The 19156-nt window shown below is 46.9% G+C and overlaps 7 protein-coding genes across 7 annotated transcripts; 2 read left to right on the plus strand and 5 right to left on the minus strand.

Annotated features, from left to right (window-relative positions):
• Window positions 1–1270: 1270 nt before the first annotated feature.
• On the minus strand, window positions 1271–2070 carry AKAW2_20836A (uncharacterized protein; the record flags this gene model as incomplete). Its single annotated transcript, XM_041685593.1, has 2 exons — window positions 1271–1484; window positions 1553–2070. The coding sequence occupies 2 exons, from the start codon at window positions 2068–2070 to the stop codon at window positions 1271–1273; spliced, it is 732 nt and encodes a 243-aa protein (XP_041539662.1).
• A 2126-nt stretch (window positions 2071–4196) lies between these two features.
• Window positions 4197–4711, minus strand: AKAW2_20837A (uncharacterized protein; the record flags this gene model as incomplete). The annotated part of the gene is made up of 4 exons (XM_041685594.1): window positions 4197–4211; window positions 4341–4394; window positions 4452–4508; window positions 4583–4711. The coding sequence occupies 4 exons, from the start codon at window positions 4709–4711 to the stop codon at window positions 4197–4199; spliced, it is 255 nt and encodes an 84-aa protein (XP_041539663.1).
• A 5444-nt stretch (window positions 4712–10155) lies between these two features.
• TEF3_2 (translational elongation factor EF-1 alpha) lies at window positions 10156–10556 on the plus strand (the record flags this gene model as incomplete). Its single annotated transcript, XM_041685595.1, has 2 exons — window positions 10156–10243; window positions 10306–10556. The coding sequence occupies 2 exons, from the start codon at window positions 10156–10158 to the stop codon at window positions 10554–10556; spliced, it is 339 nt and encodes a 112-aa protein (XP_041539664.1).
• A 795-nt stretch (window positions 10557–11351) lies between these two features.
• Window positions 11352–12816, plus strand: AKAW2_20839S (uncharacterized protein; the record flags this gene model as incomplete). The annotated part of the gene is made up of 5 exons (XM_041685596.1): window positions 11352–11534; window positions 11592–11718; window positions 11790–11913; window positions 11977–12428; window positions 12506–12816. The coding sequence occupies 5 exons, from the start codon at window positions 11352–11354 to the stop codon at window positions 12814–12816; spliced, it is 1197 nt and encodes a 398-aa protein (XP_041539665.1).
• Window positions 12817–13771: 955 nt separating this feature from the next.
• On the minus strand, window positions 13772–14471 carry AKAW2_20840A (YbhB/YbcL family Raf kinase inhibitor-like protein; the record flags this gene model as incomplete). The annotated part of the gene is made up of 2 exons (XM_041685597.1): window positions 13772–14256; window positions 14309–14471. 2 exons carry the CDS (start codon window positions 14469–14471, stop codon window positions 13772–13774), a joined length of 648 nt encoding a protein of 215 aa, XP_041539666.1.
• A 1950-nt stretch (window positions 14472–16421) lies between these two features.
• On the minus strand, window positions 16422–16939 carry AKAW2_20841A (putative prefoldin subunit 1; the record flags this gene model as incomplete). Its single annotated transcript, XM_041685598.1, has 3 exons — window positions 16422–16590; window positions 16685–16851; window positions 16910–16939. 3 exons carry the CDS (start codon window positions 16937–16939, stop codon window positions 16422–16424), a joined length of 366 nt encoding a protein of 121 aa, XP_041539667.1.
• A 382-nt stretch (window positions 16940–17321) lies between these two features.
• Window positions 17322–18508, minus strand: AKAW2_20842A (isopenicillin N synthase family dioxygenase; the record flags this gene model as incomplete). The annotated part of the gene is made up of 3 exons (XM_041685599.1): window positions 17322–17551; window positions 17623–18061; window positions 18170–18508. 3 exons carry the CDS (start codon window positions 18506–18508, stop codon window positions 17322–17324), a joined length of 1008 nt encoding a protein of 335 aa, XP_041539668.1.
• Window positions 18509–19156: the final 648 nt, after the last annotated feature.

Here is a 19156-nt window from a genome sequence, read left to right on the forward strand (position 1 = left end):
GATACTTACTTACTTTGTTTGTTATCTAAATAAATTTCACTCCTCGATAGGAGAATTCCGCTCACTACTTCGTTACTCACCCAGGGAAATAATACCCACGGGTCTAACCGTTGGCGGTACCCATGGAACCCTGACGGCCACAAGTTCTTTGAGTGGAGATTATCTATCTAGGTTAGTTATCTCCTGACCCGTAAAGTCTAAAGTAGACAGACACCCGCTCAGCAGGCATCAAGGATGACCAGGCAGTAGTCAGTCAGTCAGTCAGTCAGTCACTGACATTATTGTGAGTGAGTATTGGCACCTGACCTGAGATCAATGATTAGTTGGCACATTTCGGAGATGGATGACTTCCGTTTGTGTAATACCCTACATTACTGGGTAGTTACTTAGGTGTTAAGGGTCTGGTCTAGTCTAGTCTAGTCTAGTCTGGTCGATTCCTGTCTGTCTTTGGCCCCCACTGACAACTAATACGTACATCCACAGCACAGCCTTGTGGGCCGAGGTTGGACAACACTCACCTTCAGGCATGATTTGAGGTTTGTTAATTACACGGTTGTTTGATAGGGTGTCTCTCAGTTACAAGTAATTCGATGCTGTGGAAATATTCAAAGAATCCATCTTACCAACTTTTTCTTTCATATAATTCAGTGAATTTTGAATGAGTTAGATGGTCCCCCAAGGGAGATAAGGAAGGTATCGATGATGAAGAAAGATGATACAAAATCTGTCGAACGAACTCTTATATTTGATAATATCAAGTCTCTCGACAAAGAAGGTCTTTATCTTCCTGCTATCCTGCTAGGCCTATGTAGCTACCCATATATGATGTAACTATTAGTGTCACTTGGAATGAAAGTGATATCCAAGCGTGAGAATTGTCAGGTTTCGGATAGCTTTCTTGAGAGTATGCGGGGGAGATGGTATTAGATAACTTTGATCGGAAAGCATCTGATATTCATCGAATCTTGCAGCAAAGAAGAATGAGAAAGATATATTACAGCTTGTAAGTAGCAAAGTGAGCTAGAGATTCCAATAATTAATAACAATTAGGGCTGGACAAAAAGACTGGAAACGCACACATACACACACACACACACACACACACACACACACACACAAAAGGGAAAGAAACCCCCATGCCTAGCCCTCTTCTATCTGTTAATAGGTACGATTGGTTCACATATACCTATATAAAGGTACCCCCCCGGGCAAACCTCTACCAGCCTTCAGCATCATACCGCCTTCTATCTTAAATTATGAAGGCATAGTGCTACCTGTCCTTAATAGCCTTGGCCATCGCCTCCTCCTTCTCCCGTCGTTGTATATACCAAAAGAGCACTGGGTATGCCAAATCAAAGCCGAGATAGAGATAACAGCACCAGAGCATAAAAGGCTCGCCCAGCCATCCAAAAGCCTCAGGCCAATACTTAATACGAAGGTAAAACTCCGGGATTAGAGTCAACGAGCCCGTGAACCGGAAGAACCTGACTCGAAGTTTAGCCCATTTTCAACAAACCTATTTTGTCTGTCTTCGAGATGTGGGTATACGAACCATAATTGAAGGGAAAATCCACGCGTGGCTCCCCGAACCAAAAGCTGACTGACATATCCAACGCTCAGGATAACCTGACATACAATTGCGTTCGCGAAGCAAGCCTTCACCATGCCGAGCTCTGACGCAAGACAAGTGTGTCCTGCAATTGCCAGTAATATCCCACCGCCATATAACCAAGGCAAGTTGCGTTGTATCATTGGGGATCGGTCCCATTCTCTGGACCCATACTTGATCGCCGCGAAGATGACGCCAAAGTTGCTTATCGTGGCGACTTGGAAGGTAAGACTGATTAGCCAGTGGTCTAGAGAGAATAGAAAACCGAAGGTGATCTCCCATGCGATGTTGAGACACTGGCAAATGAGTGGCATGGCAAAGGACTTGTCTTTGTAAGATCGGTATATCATGCCATAGTACACATAGAGCCAGATTATGTTGGTGTAAGCATTAAGGGCATAAACTGTTGGTGCCCAGACCGCGAATTCCGGGGGAGCAGCGGAGAGATCAAAGGCTTCCATTGTGCGGAGGCTGAATAAGAAAGCGACAGGGTAGGCTATAGAAGTGACTGAGGGAAATAGGGCGGTTATGTCTCCGGACAGGGCTCACGGGCTTTATAGTCACATCATAAGATATAGGGGAAACTCAACTGACCAGTACGGGATAAAATTAGAAGCCAAAGGCGAAGAATGAGACTTCAGAGAGCTGCACCATCGTCTGTGATCAAACACATGACAAACCAGTCCCATGCGCAAGATAATCCTTTCTAATTGCGCTTGATTGCAAGTAGTGGATTTCAAGACATTACTAGAGTTGCCAACCTTCCAGAAAGCCATAAGTTCCAGCGGACTGACATACTGACTGGTCCGATGTTAAAGTGTCATGCTTGAGTTTCTCCAGCCATAGAATTGGATGCTCGCTTTCTTCACCAATAGGCCGTATGGACCGACACATCACAAGTCATACTAACGCTTGCTCTGCTGCTGCTTCTTGAATACCTGGAAGCCGGACATCCGGCTATGGTCAAGTTCACATTTGCCAGTTCTGGGTTCCGCCTTAGTCATATTGCAGCATAGCGTGCTCTAAGCTCCAAGTGACCCTTGTTCTTCCCTTTCAGTACAGCATAGAGCTTAATTCCCTCTTGCTATGAGTAAGAACAGCTTGTATATTCTAAAATCTGGTAGCAAATATTTATTACCTCGCTCTTAAAAACTAAAGCCTATGCACATTACCGCCCGTTAACATCGAATTGGAGAACACAGGAAGGAAGAAAAGAGTAAAAGGGAAGGGGAGGGAAACCAATACACTGAACATTATATTATAGTCAACCGAGCCGGCCTTACTTTTAGAATCCAACAGGCTCACGTTCTGCATCAAACAGCTTAAGTTTGCTTCGGAATTAGTGCGCGTCAAGATAGATTGTTTACTGGTTACGGAGCAGCCCAATGTACGCCACCACGGAGTTATTACTCCGAGAGTATCTTGCGTCCGGATACCATCGGCTCTTCATCGCTTAATATTGTACTGTCAAACAGAAATAGTACCGTTGTGCTTGAATTAAGAATCAAATGAAAGGTAACAAGGGAGCAATGATTGCTCCAAAGGATATAAAGGCTGCAAGATTCCATGTCCAATTTGATCAAATTTGTATCATTTTTGGCGGAGCGGGCTTACCGCTCGGAGTAGTTGAGATGGAGCCGGCTATGGGCTGTTTTCTCATTAGGAAAGTACCGGGGATGCATTTAGATATGAGGTTCTCTTTTCGCCCATAGTGAGCTTCTCATCGATAATTCAGCCACGTACCCCGATATGCATCTGCCTAAATGCTGTAAGCAGGACACCAGTTTGGCACAGTGTTCTTGCACTGATGTGCTGCTAACCTCTGGATGGACGTCAAGTATTCTGCTTTGGGGTGGATGGGTACTAGCAACAGGGCTCTAGTAATTGTCTCACGATTGCTGTGCATAATAAACCAGGCGATCAGTTTTGAACCGAAACATTTGAATTGCATTAATCTCCCTGCAGACCAGAATCAATAAGCTCGAGACTAGAGTCGTGTCTGTATTAGATACATGGCTAAACCAAGCATCGGTGCATCCTCTCCTTTCGTTCTCATTCCGAGCTGCACAAGCGCTGATTCAGCGATACAACAAACGAGTTACAAAACCAACTCGCCTAAGGCATCCTTAGCCTAAAGAATGTTCCTCTGTATTTATCAGACTATTCCTACGGAGAAGTAGCATACAACAATCACAAACTTATGAACGATGCACAATCCACTCCGGCTGTTACGACTCCGAGATGGTCGCTCCAGTAATGGAAATGTTATTGATGAAAGAGAGAAACAAATGTGGGAATTGCAACAATTGGCAATTTGATTCTGATCTCGGCTAATGGTCTTTTGGTAACTAGATGCCTATGGCTCCTGTTGCTCTTACGGAACCAGAAAGGCATAGAATGGCCTTCAAGCGTCCAAGTTGACAAGGATGTGCCATTGATCATTCTTTCTGCAACAAGTGTATAGAGCACACAATAACCGTATCCCCGAGAAAGTCAATCATCTTAGGAAACCTTCCCAACTCTGACAGTCGCACAGCTCGCAGTTGATTCAAGCCAACCCTTGCCCCGAAGCCCAGAAGCCCAACGTCTAATCGGTCCAATCCTACAGAGGGCTGTCAGAGTATCGATCACCATATTTAACACCTTATAACGAAGGTGGATAGGAAGAAAACCCGAAGGCTAAAAGTGAAAGTCTGTAGAGCAAGGAGAAGACCAAAAAATTGTGACTTACCGCCCAGCAAGCCGTGGGGTAACTATCTTGTCCACAGTGGATATTGGCGGTGCTCTGCACATACAAGGTCAGTTTTCTTAGTAACTATATAGACTGACATGATAAACTCACACCAAGGGCAGTCTGCACACAATCCTCGGAAGCCCAACAGTCACTGGCAGAATGGCACTTCAAGCAGAGTCAGTAACAGCTCACGATCTAGCTTTGCATCTTAAAGGTAGATGCAAGCATGTAAGACATACCTCGATACCGGCGCCACAACCATGCCAATGATAAGCCCGCGACTCGATACTGTTAGAAACCGGTGCAGGGGAAGCCAGAGTTCCTGCACCGAGACTCAAAGTTGCAGCGAGGAGGAGGAGTAACTGCATTTTGAAGGTGATATTCTTAGTTGTCAAATTGTTAGAAGGAGTCGGCGATTGGTACTGATAAATCTGATGACACTTTGAAGCCTGGAATTGAAGCCGCCACAAAGCCAGAGAGGAGGCTTTTATATGCCTGGCGCAGGATTAGGCGTCCAAAGTCCATGCATGTCGTGCATACGACCTAGATGCTGACTTTACGAAGGCATAAGAAACCTGACGAATAAGCAGCTCTGATGACCTACATTTCACGAAGACAATGGATATGTCATGTTCTGAGAAGCAACATGACCGATGGTTAGGTTATGCAAGATGCAAGGGAACCCCGGATGAGAAGGTATGTTGGTTCTTTTCTCGTAATGCTGATTCTGGGCGGAAAGCCTTACATCTTCCCTTGCCATGTGTACATGCGTCATCGCACGTATCGGATCCAGACTGCTCTACTATCCGTCTGAACTAACTGCTTCATCACTTATTCAATGCAAGACACGATTTGAGGTTACAAAGACCGCGTTAGAGGCGGCTACCACAATGATGGGGATCATTGTAGAACCAACTATAATTAGATTAACTTTGGCACGTTACACAGCGCCAACGTCACCACGAGTGGATAGCTGGTTTTCAGATAGGATATCATGATGTATCGTCAAATCGTCAATACGGGAAGAAGAATTGGTGTAGCTGTCTCAGACCTACCGCGTAATGCGAGCATATATCGGACGTGGCAGCCAGGGGACCATGCTGTCAATCCAACGGCCTTGAGGAGTCCAACGTCAGTTTCAGTACCATTCGGGTCGTAAAGTCAAGCACCAACTGAGACACATTATTCCTTGTCGGGCAAGGTTTCAACGCATCATGGAACTCTTGCATGGGTACGGATCACCCAATTCGCACTTGTCATATCAATGCAGATAGACCCTGCATAGCTGAAATCTGGCGATACACAACCTTGCCCTGAGGCCCGGGTGTCCACCTGTACCACAACGGGAAGGAATAGCCGCATAGGTGGCGTGTGCGCCAACACGGTCTTACCTGCTTATGCTCTTCCACTGCTGAGAGGGGTAGGATATAGATAGGAATTAGACATGCAATCAGCACGGTCGAGTAACAATGATCGCCCGGAAGATTCGCACAGCAATGATGCAAGCCAACTCCGAGTTTCACTACACTTCCGCTTCATAGGTGCCTAGATCAGCCTTGGAAACTATCCCGCCCAGGGCTAGAATTTGCCACTGTGTATCCAGAGAGATAATCCTGGCTAAATAGCATGACTATGACTATGCTATGCTCCCAATTCTACTCGGGGTAGTAATGTCCCATCATCACATCATCCCATTGAATTCCATGTTATTGAGGTGGCTGTAGACCCTTGAAACTGCCAAGGAATAAATAAGCAAGCTGCACAACGGGAAGCAAGAAACCATATAATCTCCGCGGGCGCGGTGCCTACAAGGTAAGGATTGCATGCGAGTGAGATAATGAGTCTGGGTGGTGAGCATCGCGCACCACTTCGATGACATGTTGCATTCATGATGTGGAGCGGATGGTCGTTACGCCCATCGTGCCCTGTGAGAGATCGATCGGCGAATCTGTCAGCCCACAAACTGCATGAGATGCGACCTTCTTGACACATCCATTCAGCTGCTCTCTAAGTAGTTCTGCTACTAGGTTATCTTTGTTTATTACTAATCCAGGTATCTCCCTATGCTCTTCATTGATTTGCACTATACCCTATCTCTAACTTGTTGATTGATCCATTACTATTCGCTATCATATATTGACATCGAATTTGTACTTTCATAAAAACTGATCTCTCAGTCACGGGTAGTCACATATAGAATGGTATAAGTGAAGGCATCTCCTATAAGTGGTAGATGCATTATAGGAGAGTCAACAGTAGTAGACAGGCAGTTTTTCCTTTTGTCATGTTCAAGGGCAAGTCTCACAATTATCACACAATATCCAAGTCACGTAGATGAGTCAGATCAAAATTTCATCTGCCAAAGCTTCTCAGCATTAGGGGGTTAGGGTTTTAGCTATCTTACAAGTGTTCGATTGTAGGGTAGCCGATGTTGTAGCATCCATCAATCTAGTAGACAAAGACAGCCCTATTTGAACCCTACGTACGGCCATACAGGCTAATCAGTTCTGTTTATTTGAGAATGGCTGGTGTAAAACCAGCCACTTTGATGAAGTGTTGTTCTGTAAAGCCTACCAAAGCTACTATTCTTCAGCTACTAAGGCAACTAGTCAGGCAGAAGCCCATATAGATCTTGTACATTCGAAACAGACAGAAAGCTTGCTATTTAGATATAGGGGTAAGTAATAGTGCAAATACAGCTAGCTGCAGAGTCTGCATGGTCGTGTGTAGAGTTCAAATACGTACCAGCAACCATCCAATTTTTCATTATCTAGTCATTACTCAAAGCGGTCTCCACTGCGGCTGGTAGCCTGATAGAGCTGAGATAGCGTGAATATATCGTGCTGATTCCCGTGGAGCCATTCGCTGACTGATCGCAAACGAAACTGCTTTTCCACGATCCAACACCCCCACTCCGCATCTTTGGTTTGGAGAACACTTCCCTGGATGGGAGAAGATGCTTGTATCTCCAATTGCTAGGTGTCAAGGAAGAACAGCCTATAGCTAGTTAGCTACCCTATGGCCAGCGAGGCAAAAGGGCCTCGTGGGTTCGAATGTTCTTAACGACCCTTTCTCCAACCTTGCTTTTGCCTGCGCAAACTCGCAAAACGCATATCTGCACGACGTTCATCCGAAGCACCTGTCTAACTGAATGAATCCTGGCATCAAATTGGCCAATCTGATACAGAAATTAGATCGAAACAATGATATCACGTAGATAGCCGCAAGGCCAGGTCCCCTCCCCCTCTTCCAGCTGCGCCTCGCTCTGCAGCGCCTGATAGCGAGACAACCAATATCTTTCCGTCTCAATAATTAACTTCCTACAACATCCCGCAGGCATTTACCGGCATTTCTTTCAGTCAGGAAAATAATCATGGCTACTAGTATTTCCTAATGAATACAGAAACATCAGATATATGGGGCTATTATCAGTTCAATCCAGTTTCAAACGCTTCAACCTCTACAAACTAGGTAAATAAAGTAAGGGTAGTCAGAGGGTGACCAGGCAAGAAGGAAATAAATTCCGAGTCGGCGATTTACCGCACATACTTGACCATACCGTTCGGGTGGCGCACTAGTATAATACTACTATTTTAGCACCTGGCCGCTCAAAACCCAAGATCTACTTTGCAGTTTGCACAGTGGGGTGCCCGATCGTCGAAGGTGCTACATGACTGTAGAGTAGTTTCGCCACGCCAGTGCTTGGATCCATTCGGGGACTCCAGCAGCTGAACTATGGGGCTGAACTTTGGGATAATCAATCGTCATCGCCAAAGGGTCACTCTGACTTTAGTGGTGGTGAACTCTTGTTCAGTGAGAATCAAGTATACTTAAAACTAACCCAGGAGAGAACAAGACTCGGACACTCAGGAAGGAACTTATTCCGGTGGCGGTGGAGGTGTGAATACTCGTCACAGGTAGAGAGAGAGGGTAAGAACGCAGGACCTGCGGGACAGGTGCTGGCTATTTTCCTAGCTATCGTACGTTTGTTTTGTATAAATTCTTCGTGTTGAACGCAACCACAGATTGAGATCAAGCGACCAGCAATAGGCACAAGCATTGTACCATTAATTCTACTCACGCCGCGAGGGTGTCTCTGTGTCTCGTGACTGGTTTCATGGTCCTGAGGCACGACTCTGTAGAGTATAAAACCCCCCCTCTTATTCCCCTCCTTTCCTGTCCTTCTCCCCACATTCCCTGCTCACAGCGAGTATTCCGAGCGACCACGGACTTACAAGCACCGTAATGCCTTCAGAATGCATCATTACGGCTTCGTGGGGAATAGGCATCCAAAACTGTGTCCTTTCGTAGCTCTACAACACGCAGTACTAGTGAAACTATGTTAGTCGGCCAACGAAGTCCGGGAGTAGGAACCCAAAGGAGAAACTGTAGAAGTATAACGTTGAAAGAGACTGGAAGACTTTCCAATACGCATCTCATTGTATAGATGTAACTCGCGAGATAGCATCTTATATCATGAAGCAGCAAATGTGGACTAGAACTGCCAATTATATTCTACCATACTCACTCTGATCCTTGTATTGGGCCGTGTCGTTGACCTACTTTATGATGCTGTTGTGTTGCCAGCCATTCTTGCGAACCATTACCTGCGAGCACCTTGCACCGCTGTCTAATTTCTTTCCTGTGTGTGATTGCCAGCTGAACATGGAAGGGAATCAGGTAGTCGAGGCTGGCCTCTTGAGCTGATAGTGTGGTTGACAGCCCAATGTGAAGACAAGGGAAATTGGGAGACTGTACCATACTACATACGCAGAATAGTGAATAAGTATCTGAAAATCATGACCAGATTTGCCGCGCCACACCGCCAATGCTGACCGTATCGATCTGATGATTGGACTAGGAGGATCCATTAAAGTTTGGAGTCACTTCAGGCGGGGGAGAGAGCCTGCGTGAGTCCTGTTTGTGTCTACTACTGCTGTATGACAGCTGAACGGCCTACTACGGCTGATATGAAGCTAGATCTAGGGCCGGAGCCACTACTTACCTCAAGGATAGTACTTTGCCTTTCATTGGCAAGTGAATCACCTTGTGTGCAACCTGCACTAGCACCAATGCCCTGCGTGTAGAAGGAACTACTACCTCTGAAAGCATCGCCAAGCCGAGCCCGTGCGTGGCTCGATCTTATGCGCCTATAGGAATGCTGACTCATATTGACCAATTAACTTTCTAAGTTAGGTCCTTTGGAATTATAACTGTAAAGTCTCTTCAAAGTTTCATCTAGGGTGGCTCAGATAGCTTAAAGGTAAAGCAACTGACCGCTCAATTCTCCGTTCGGGTCTTATCATCATTAGTGGATTCGTGCAGATCAGCAGCTGGCCAAAGTCAGTTTACCAGAATGACGGCTTGAGGGGTCTTAGGAAAACTGGGAGCATTCCAGAGACAGATAGCACTGCAGTGATCAGGGGTCTGACATGAGACGATCAAAAGATCTTTACTGTCTGGGGAGGCTGATTGGTAGTCCCACCTAGAGGGCCAAGTTACCGGTTTACTCAATAGATCAGACAGCATAGTCACTAGCGATCTTTAGTGTCAAAATATAGTAGATTGATATTAGCCAGTCAAACACCCCAACGGAGAGAAGACTGAGCCGTAGCAATGCATTGTAGTCTTCTTCGGCCCCTTGGTGCCGGAATCCCAACGGAACTATGCAGGAGTATAGTGACACCCACCACGAAAATTCCGTAACCGGGCCTTGCTTTGAATGGGTAAACATGACATGCTTTCCAATGAAGATCACTGTTAACTTGTTTTTTCCTGCATACAATAGCTGTAGGATTGGTTCTAGGGGAAAATGTCCACGCAGGCGCCGCCTCTATCCTGCTGCAAGGGAATACTCGGCAAGTACGCAACGTCTTGCAAGGGGCAGGGGGCTTGCATATGTACGCCACGAGTCCCCGATAGAGCAACATCCCAAAAAACTGACAAGCTTGCATGGTGAAAGTTCTTGCCTTCATTGAGATTGATAACCACCTCGACTCTACTCCCTCCGAGTACATCCAGTGGCGTTTCCAGACCGGTGAGGACCGTGAGGCCATGGACCGTGCCAACAAGATCGTCACCGACGAGGATGAGAAGGCCATGGACAAGATCTACAAGATCGAGGGCCAGCCCCGTCGTGTCATTGGTATCCACGCTCGTCGTAAGTTCAAGAACAGCTACCAATACGAGTGTTCGTTTTCGCTGGGTCATTGAGGGAACATCAGATGGCAAGCGCATGACTCGTCAACGAGACGATTAGAACAGCCCAGCAGCTCCCTAGCCCAATTGAAAATAGCGGATCATTTCTCCTAAAGTCCATGTACTTATGTCTCAATATCGGCTACTACTAGAAGCTGACATCATCCCTTGGAAACATTATGATTGATTGGCCAGATTTACCTCTGATAAGTCTGGCGATTATTAGCGGTCGTCGGGGACGATTGTTTCTTGTAGATCAATTCACAACAGACTGTTTCACCTGCAACTTTCATGCGACTTACGACTTTTATTAACCACTGTCTTGAGATAACGAGGAATTCTCACATGGATTTGACCGGATCATATGATAGCAATGCAGAGACAGTGTGTCTCACTCGCTCATACACACAGAGAGACTCATAGACAGACAGACAGACAGACAGACAGACAGACAGAGAGAGAGAGAGAGAGAGAGAGAGAGAGTGTGTGTGTGTGTGTGTGCGTGTGTAGGTGGGTACGACAGTAGTACTTTTGCCATCCGACCCATCATTAGCTATAAAGCTGACCCACAAGGATCTGTATATAGCAAGTTCCGCGGCCTGACAGTGCTACCAGCCGCACGCATCCCAGCAAGGAGTGCCTGACTGCGCTGAACTCGGGTAATGCGAAATTCAATCAGACTATGGGCTGGTCACTGTTCGGCTAAGGCCTGCGCGAAAGCCTATGTTATAAGTAAGCACTCAGATCCTCTCAATTGTCTTAGTATCCTACAGTCTTCAACTTCACCTCCAGCATCCCAAATAGTGCAAAATGGGATCGATTGTCCACAGAGATGAGGCTCTCCAGCAGAGTCTGGAACAACTCATATCTGCTACGAACGTATATCAGAAGAGCCTCTCAGATGAAGATCGATACAAAGTCTTGATGAACGCAACGCAATTGATCCAGACCTTACGTGGTCCAGCAGATATGCTTTATGCGCAGTTTGAAAATGTAGGTCATCATTCTGCTCTATAATGATACAGGTGACTGACTAATGGGTTTTCTTAGGCTGCCAACACAGGAGCCGTACGAACACTTCTAGAGGCGGGTGCTTTCGAAGCGATCCCTACCGGAGGCAAGAGTATCTCGGCTACCGAGATATCGGAGAAGACGGGGATGGATAAAGAACTGGTTGGTAGGTGTTCTAGATGGCATATCTGCTTCTTTGACTGTTGAACCCGCTCAACTAACAAGCGATTGGAATAGTTCGACACATGCGCGCCGCCACTCCAGTTGGTCCCTTCCGCGAAGTTGGAGAGGAGCAGTACGCCCACACACCCTTCTCGGAAATCTATCTTGTGCCGCAAATGCGAGCAGTCTACACCTCCATGTGTGTTCAAAAGTCTTACCATTTAGCAAAACGACGAATTGAGAGCTAAACTGATTTCCGCAGGATGCACGATTTCGTTCCCGGTATGATGCGGAACTGCGAATTCCTCCGTCAAAAGAATTGGAAGAACGAGATAACTCTTCGCAACAACCCTTATTCATTGGTTCACAACTGCGAAGGCAAGACCGCGTTTGAGCATCTGTACGAAAATCCTAGCAACTTCCGCCGCTTCAACGAATCCATGAAGGCCGCGGACTCAATGCTAGTCACAACGGGCCTGTACCCATTTACTCAGGAACTAGGTCCCCTGGCAAGCGATGATACGGTCACTTTGGTTGACATCGGGGGTGGTCGGGGCCATGTCATTCGGCAAATCAAGGAGACCGAGCCCGATCTCAAGGGCCGGTTTATTCTTCAAGACCAGGCGAGTGTAATAGAGGATAACGGTGACGAGATTCAGAAGTACGGAATCGAGGCCATGGGACATGACTTTTTCAATCCACAGCCGGTCAAGGGTACGTATATACATGTCTTATCCACACTGAAATGCTTGGAGAAATTGAAACTGACTGTGAAATATTCATTATATTAGGAGCTTTGGCATACTATATTCGACGCTGTCTCCACAACTGGCCCAACGACGAAAGTCAGAAGATCTTATCTAACTTGGCTGGAGCCATGGATAGAGAGAAGTCTCGCGTGCTGATCACGGAGCATATTGTGCCTGATGTCGGCGGATCGATGTTTCATGCCTGGATGGATCAGACGATGATGACTTTTGGTGGCCTCGAACGGTCGACGAAGGACTGGGCTCATCTCTTGGATATCTCGGGCCTGGAGTTGGTTAAGGTGTGGCGGGCTCCTGGGGTGCCTGTTGGGGTTGTGGAGGCTAGATTGAAGTGATTTCGATCATAGAACAGATTAGACACCCTCAAGAAGCTAGATTATAGATTATAGAGATACGTTTGACTATTCGAGGATGCTGATCGATCGGTGTAGTCTACCTGCAAAGGGTGGAGAGGGGAAGCGGACCGGAGAATACCACTGACATGTTGACTGACATGTTAAAGTAGGATCTTGATCGTCTACTTAACGGTCATGATCTCCACTTGTCAATCCCAGTTAGGAATAAGCGCGGGAGTAAGGGATTTGAGACAGACCCCCAAGGGGCGCCCACGTGAGATTCACTTTGAAAGTATATACTACTAAAGCGAGCGACTAGGGAGTATGGTTTATATTCATTACTCTTTTACCCTCTACACCATACAATTATTTCTGAACTTGCATCCTTATACACAAAGTTTGATAAACCAGGTTATAATACTTTAACACCAAGAAACCGGACTGAAGGAGAGTGTCTTACACAGTCTTTCTGACTGTTAGTTAACTCAGCCAAAGTGTGCCCTAGCTGCGCTATATCTTAGTACAGCGATCTATCCAACTATGTTAGAATGAGTATGAGAGCTGACTGACTCATATTAGCGAAGCATTATATTTCGCAATTAGAATTTCTGTGGCAAAATTATGAAACTCCTCAGAGAATATTTCGACTCTGTGTAAATGTGCTGCTTATCAGGAAGGACTAATCCTTGGCTTTGGGGCCGTTTTACTTTTATAAGTCTTACCTGCAAGGAAATTATTATCCGGTAAGATGTATGTGTGGTGGTACTGACGTAAATACGCCCAAAGCTAATAATATGGAAATATTGGTACTAGTATCTATTCATAGTATTTGTACAGTGATTTGTTGTCATCCCCCAGTCAGCCAGCCAAAGCCCATAGAAACACCCAAAACGCATCTTCCATACTCATGATACAGAGCGACCCCCTCATCACTACCGAACAGACTTCAAGACACTCATGTGCTAGAAGTAGCGGTGGCCTCACACGCGTATGTGGAAACGAGAGTAGACGTGATCGCATAAGTGGTAGTCGCCGGGGTAGGGTTCACGACCTGAAACCAATTCGCCGCCACGGGAGTACCCAAGCCCGTTACTTCCTCGAACTCATCAAGATTGAATCCAAGACGAGCCGCGTCTGTTGCAGGCAGCAAGCTCTCAAGACAGACAGGCAGGGAGTAGTCCTCTGGCTGGCTGTACAGCAGCAGGATGTAATCGTGGGCAGGCCCTTCCAGCGGTGTCGGGTAGACATACTCCGCGTTTGGGGCGCTGGTGTTGCTAATCTCTAAGACACCAGACGAGTAGGCTAGGTATGGCTGGTACCAGTGTAGGGCGGCCGTTGAGACACCATCCTCATTGATGGTTGGGTCAATCATGATGAGGACGTACTCGTCCTTGGTGGAGGTGGTGTCCTCCAGGTACAAGGTAGGGGTATTGATGGTCCCTGTGGAAGCGTTGTGAGTATGTAATCCGCGTCAAAGAAAAATTTCGCTTACAGTTCTGGTTGACCAAGGCTCCAGATTTGAGAGTTAGGTGGCCCCCATCTTCGGTGAAGACCACGCCAACGTCCGCGTCGACAGACGGAGTAAAGCTGGAGGGAGTCGCCGCTGCCGCGAGGCCGACAGCAAGAAAAGAAGTGAAGATTTGGGAAGAACGCATTTTGATAGTGCTAATTTCTTTCTGTAGAGAAGTATGGTTATGATTGTGCTGCGAAAGTCCCATCCCTTGGCTCCATTTCGATTGTTCTTATAGTCCCTTGCTGGATGCTTGTTTCACTGCCTCAAACTGAACGGGCCGAGTAGACTGAGTTGACACCAAGGTGCATCCGAGATTCAAGTTAGTACTCACGGAGAAGCATGGCTAATACATCTCGAAATGGTAGATGACAAGACAGTGATCAAAAGCTTGTATAGACGCAGGAGGACCAGGATCTCGTATTCGGCTGCACCGCCTCAAGCCTTCCAAGGAGGAACGGGCGTGATAATGCCAGAAAGAGCATGCTTTTCGTGGACTAGTAGCAAAATCATCAGCCTATAGTATGTAAGTAGCAAATCTGAGGTAATCTGAGTCTTAGAGGCATTGTAAGTCGAATGGTGATGATTGTGTTGGGTGTTGTCGGTGCTGCATATCTGCCATGCGTTCCACGTGGACGCATTCCTTCCGAGCTCCAGTGGGCCTTGATCGTTTGGAACGCAATGCGTAATTCGATATTGATCCTGCAAGATCCTTTTGGGAGCGATGACGCTAGCGCTTACTCTATAATGATTATGGCTCCTTTAATGAACTCGGATCCCCTTCCCTCCGGAGCAGAGCACTCAATAGTCTCCATTTGTCAGAACAGGTATGTACGCCCTTCAAAAATTAGGGGATAACTTCACCAAGCTACATCATTGCTATCCCTGGAGAGGGTAGTTGTCACCAAAGCAGTGCGAGTACGTGACTTTGATATTCTTACAATAGGGCAATCCCTGCTTCATTCCCACAAGCACAAGGACAAGGGTAATGCATCCACACAACGACCAGAGATACTACACAAAGCAAGATGGCTCAAGCAGATGTCTATCCTGCGCAAATTACCAAGTGATGTCCCAGTCAGCATATAGCGCAAACTTTCGTAAGCTAGACTCGGGGGAATCGGGATGAGAAGCTGTGCAACTATCATGCTCCGAACCCTTTCTTTGTTCATATTCGCTGTCGCGTAGAGGTCAAAGCCTCCATTGTAGTGTGAGCTGACTCTCTATGAATCCTGGAGGATGAGTGAGTCAAGGTCAAAAGCCTGGGCAAGGGAGGATAGTTTCTCACCTACCCGAATGATTACTCTCAAAGTGTGAGACAAACCAGGTTATTTTCAAACAACTGAGCCTGGATAGCACCTCTGTGCCACCGCATGCACTCGAGGTCCTTGGGTACTCGCCTTGTATAACGTTGCAGGTAATGATGGCGACGGTTTTTGTGTTACGTAGTACTTCTATTGTGGGGCTTCTTTGTGGCATCCGTAGGCATACAATCTATAGCATAGATGGAACACCAATCATAGTTTGCAATATTGGCAACATGTTGGCAAACTGTGGTATGACGAAAGCTATCCGGTTCTGGGGCTCGAGAAAGGCAACTGTCTCATTGTTCCGGGATAGATTGTTAGCTATAGTTTCACAGCGCGTTCATGTCTAAAGCAGGCCATGATCTAGATTGCCTATGAAAAATCGAGGAATCATTCTGTGAAAGAAAGTATAATAAGAAAACCCTTGATTTGCTATAATATAGCTAGCTGGTGATACATACTGAGATACCTCTAAACACCGCTAAGCAAATCCAATTAACGCCGAGCGCTCAGCGCATCAGCAGGGCGTAGCATGACCACTGATAGCGAAGGCAGCCTTCACAGTACCATGATGTAAGGGAGTATCAGAGCGCATCACGGCAGACGAGGCTGCCCCCTAGGATCCCCATCCTAGCGTATATCTTCCGTGCAGCGTTCTGCGAATGCCGTCCCATTTCTGTCACCACCAGAGGCGGGCGTTTGCCCAGCACAACGGCACCTATTATCGGTTTTATATAATTATTCCTTGTGCTCATCTTTCAGTTCTTTCCCACTGATGAGACAGCCCCTCACGCCTTTCCACCGGACTTCAAGATCTGCTCCAGGTTCTCCCGGCTGTTCTTATGTGTCATTTCCAGGTAGTGCAGCTTCTTTTCCAAGCCAGCAATATCCGTCTTCAGTTCTCCACTCTCGCTTGACAGGCGCTTGTCGATCGTGTTCATGGGGACAGCCACAAACCTATGAGAATTGTATCCGTTAGTATGGCTGCGAGATTCTTCCGTCTTCATGCCATCCTTGAAAGGGTGATATAGTAGCCCGCCAATAGACTCACATCTTACCGACGCCCTCATATACCCTTGTATCCTTAGGCAAAGAACCGATTTCCTTGGACGTTAGCTCCAGCATGCGGATGTCTCTCTGCTTAGTTGTGATCTGCGCCTTCGTGACGCCGATTTGTTGTTGGGAGGTGATAGCCTGGACCTCAATTTCTTGCAGAAGCTGTTTGTCCGGAACTAATTAGTTACTATGAGGAGAGAAAGTTGCTAGGACAAGGTACCTTCTGCAGAGCTTCGTTGGGAATGGACATGTTGGGTTAAGGAGGGGGGAGTCCCGCTTTGGTATTGAGGGGTAATCTGGGGTCAAGAGAAGTCGCGTCGTCGGGGTCAAGAAGGCGCGTATTTAAATTGTCTCAGTAATAAGTTTTCTGAGATTGATCAAAATGTTTCGTGGATCTGGTATGAGAGTAACAGGGAAGGCTGTTTGTTCGTTACCTATCGTCCTGATCAAGCTCGACGATGAACACATCGGCCGCCCGCTATTATTGGCTCCGAAGCCCGGGCGGTAGAGGATACCGGATTCGGACATCAGTATAGGGCTTAGGGCTTCAAACAAAACAACTATTGGTATACAATCCTTATGAAAGACGAAGCATATATGGATTTTTGGAAAGTAATTGTATTCATATAGAATTAATACATCATTGAGGCTCGCATCTTGTTGTACTCAGCCTGGGTGGTTGGCTTATACTTTGCCGGATATGCCTCACTCATGCATGACGGAATACATTCAATGGTCACGTCTGGATCAGGAGACATGAAATACGGAATTGAGTAGCGCTCCCGTGTCATCCGGTTGGGTCCCTCGAATCGGTCTGAGAGTTGTGGTAGTCTGACGCGGTGGTTGGTTGACCGAAGACGATCTATGTTATAGATCAGAAATATGACCGATTTCACACTACTACTAATATTGCGGGAAATGGCGAAGACAAACCATTGCTCCACATTTGCAATAAGTCCCCAATGTTCATGATGATGGCATGTTTCAACGGAGGAGCGGGGACGAATGTGCCAGGCCGAGAAATGTCCTCTACTTCCAGGCCACCACAGTCATCCTGGAAGAGCATGGTTATAGAACTCCAATCTGTATGTGCCGGGCATCGGGCGGTTCGCTCTTTCTCCAACTCTTCTGCCGGCACAGGCAGATAGTGCAGCAACCGGAGCTGGTTGTTGTGACCTGAATGCTTCTTCGTCAGGTAGCTTTCATCCTCCAAGTCAAGGCCGGTAGCCAAAGCACGTAGTATCTCGCTTCCAACCTTATTACACTCCCAGTAAAATTGAACCATGAAGTCTTGGTAACCGGGAAGTGTCTCTTTCGGTATCCACTGGTTGGGCTGAAAGGTATTCTCTTCGCTGCCAATATCGTAGATTTCCTGTGCTCAAACGTCATTCCGAATCTCAATATAAGACTCGGTTGGCAACAATCATGAAGAACATTTCTGTCTAATAGCTCACTGGGGCGACATAAAAACCTAACAAACCTTGACATCTGGCACCTCTCTCAGCTTCTTCCGCGCGTCCTCATCATCTCCGGTGCTCATGACTTGAGAAACCTTTTCTAGACCGGGCCATGAGTAGCCTCGATGTACAGCCCAGCCCTCCGGGTGTGGGGCCCGCATCTTGTCTTCGCTCGAGAGCTCAAAAAAGCGTCTCATCCATTCAAAGGTTTCATCCAGAATCGATCCAGGAAGCGAGTGGTTCACGATGTATACGAACCCGACATCCTGACAAGCCTTGACCAGTGCATGTGCGACCTGTTGACGAGAGGAGGCATCTTGGCTGTTGTACCACTGCGAAAAGTCCACGACGGGGATCTGCATCTGGGTAGAGTTCGCAGAACAAGAAATATCGAATAACTCAGATTCTGATAGTATCTCAAAGCTCGTGGGATGATGTTTAGCCAGTTAGGCCGCCGAGAAGAAGACCTCACGATAACACTTCCAATGACCTGTTGTGAGAAGGACGGCTAGTGTACTATTAGCTGAACTGGCGTTTGGTTTCCAAATCGCCTGGCCGATCATATGCTTTGCGATCGTGGAAGGAAAATAAATTACGCGAACGCCACTTTCAAGAGTAGAATGAATTGGCATAACCAGCAGATATCGTACGCCTGAGTGTATAACGATGATCTAAAACGACTCCGAGGTAAGCTTACTATTCACGTGGTGTAGATTTGTTGTCTGAGATGTAAAGTGACATCATCTGGTGAGTAGCAGACCCTGAGATCGGAGCTGGAGCAGTATTTATCCACTCGGTGATAAGTACTATGGAGACCGGCGGAGTGCCGGGTGATTTCCTGGCTCCGGTGCAGATTTTCAATCAATGCTAATCAATGCGGGCCAAAAATAGGTGGACAAGTCCCATCTTTGTACGGGTGGCTGGTTTATTGAGGGGCCACAGGCGACGCTCCGTTGCTGTGGCAGGGGATCGCAGTGGACCCGGCGCGGCCTGAACAACCTAAAGATGCA

This window comes from Aspergillus luchuensis, chromosome 2 (genome assembly GCF_016861625.1).
Source record: "Aspergillus luchuensis IFO 4308 DNA, chromosome 2, nearly complete sequence".
In the NCBI taxonomy this organism is placed as follows: Eukaryota; Fungi; Ascomycota; class Eurotiomycetes; order Eurotiales; family Aspergillaceae; genus Aspergillus; species Aspergillus luchuensis.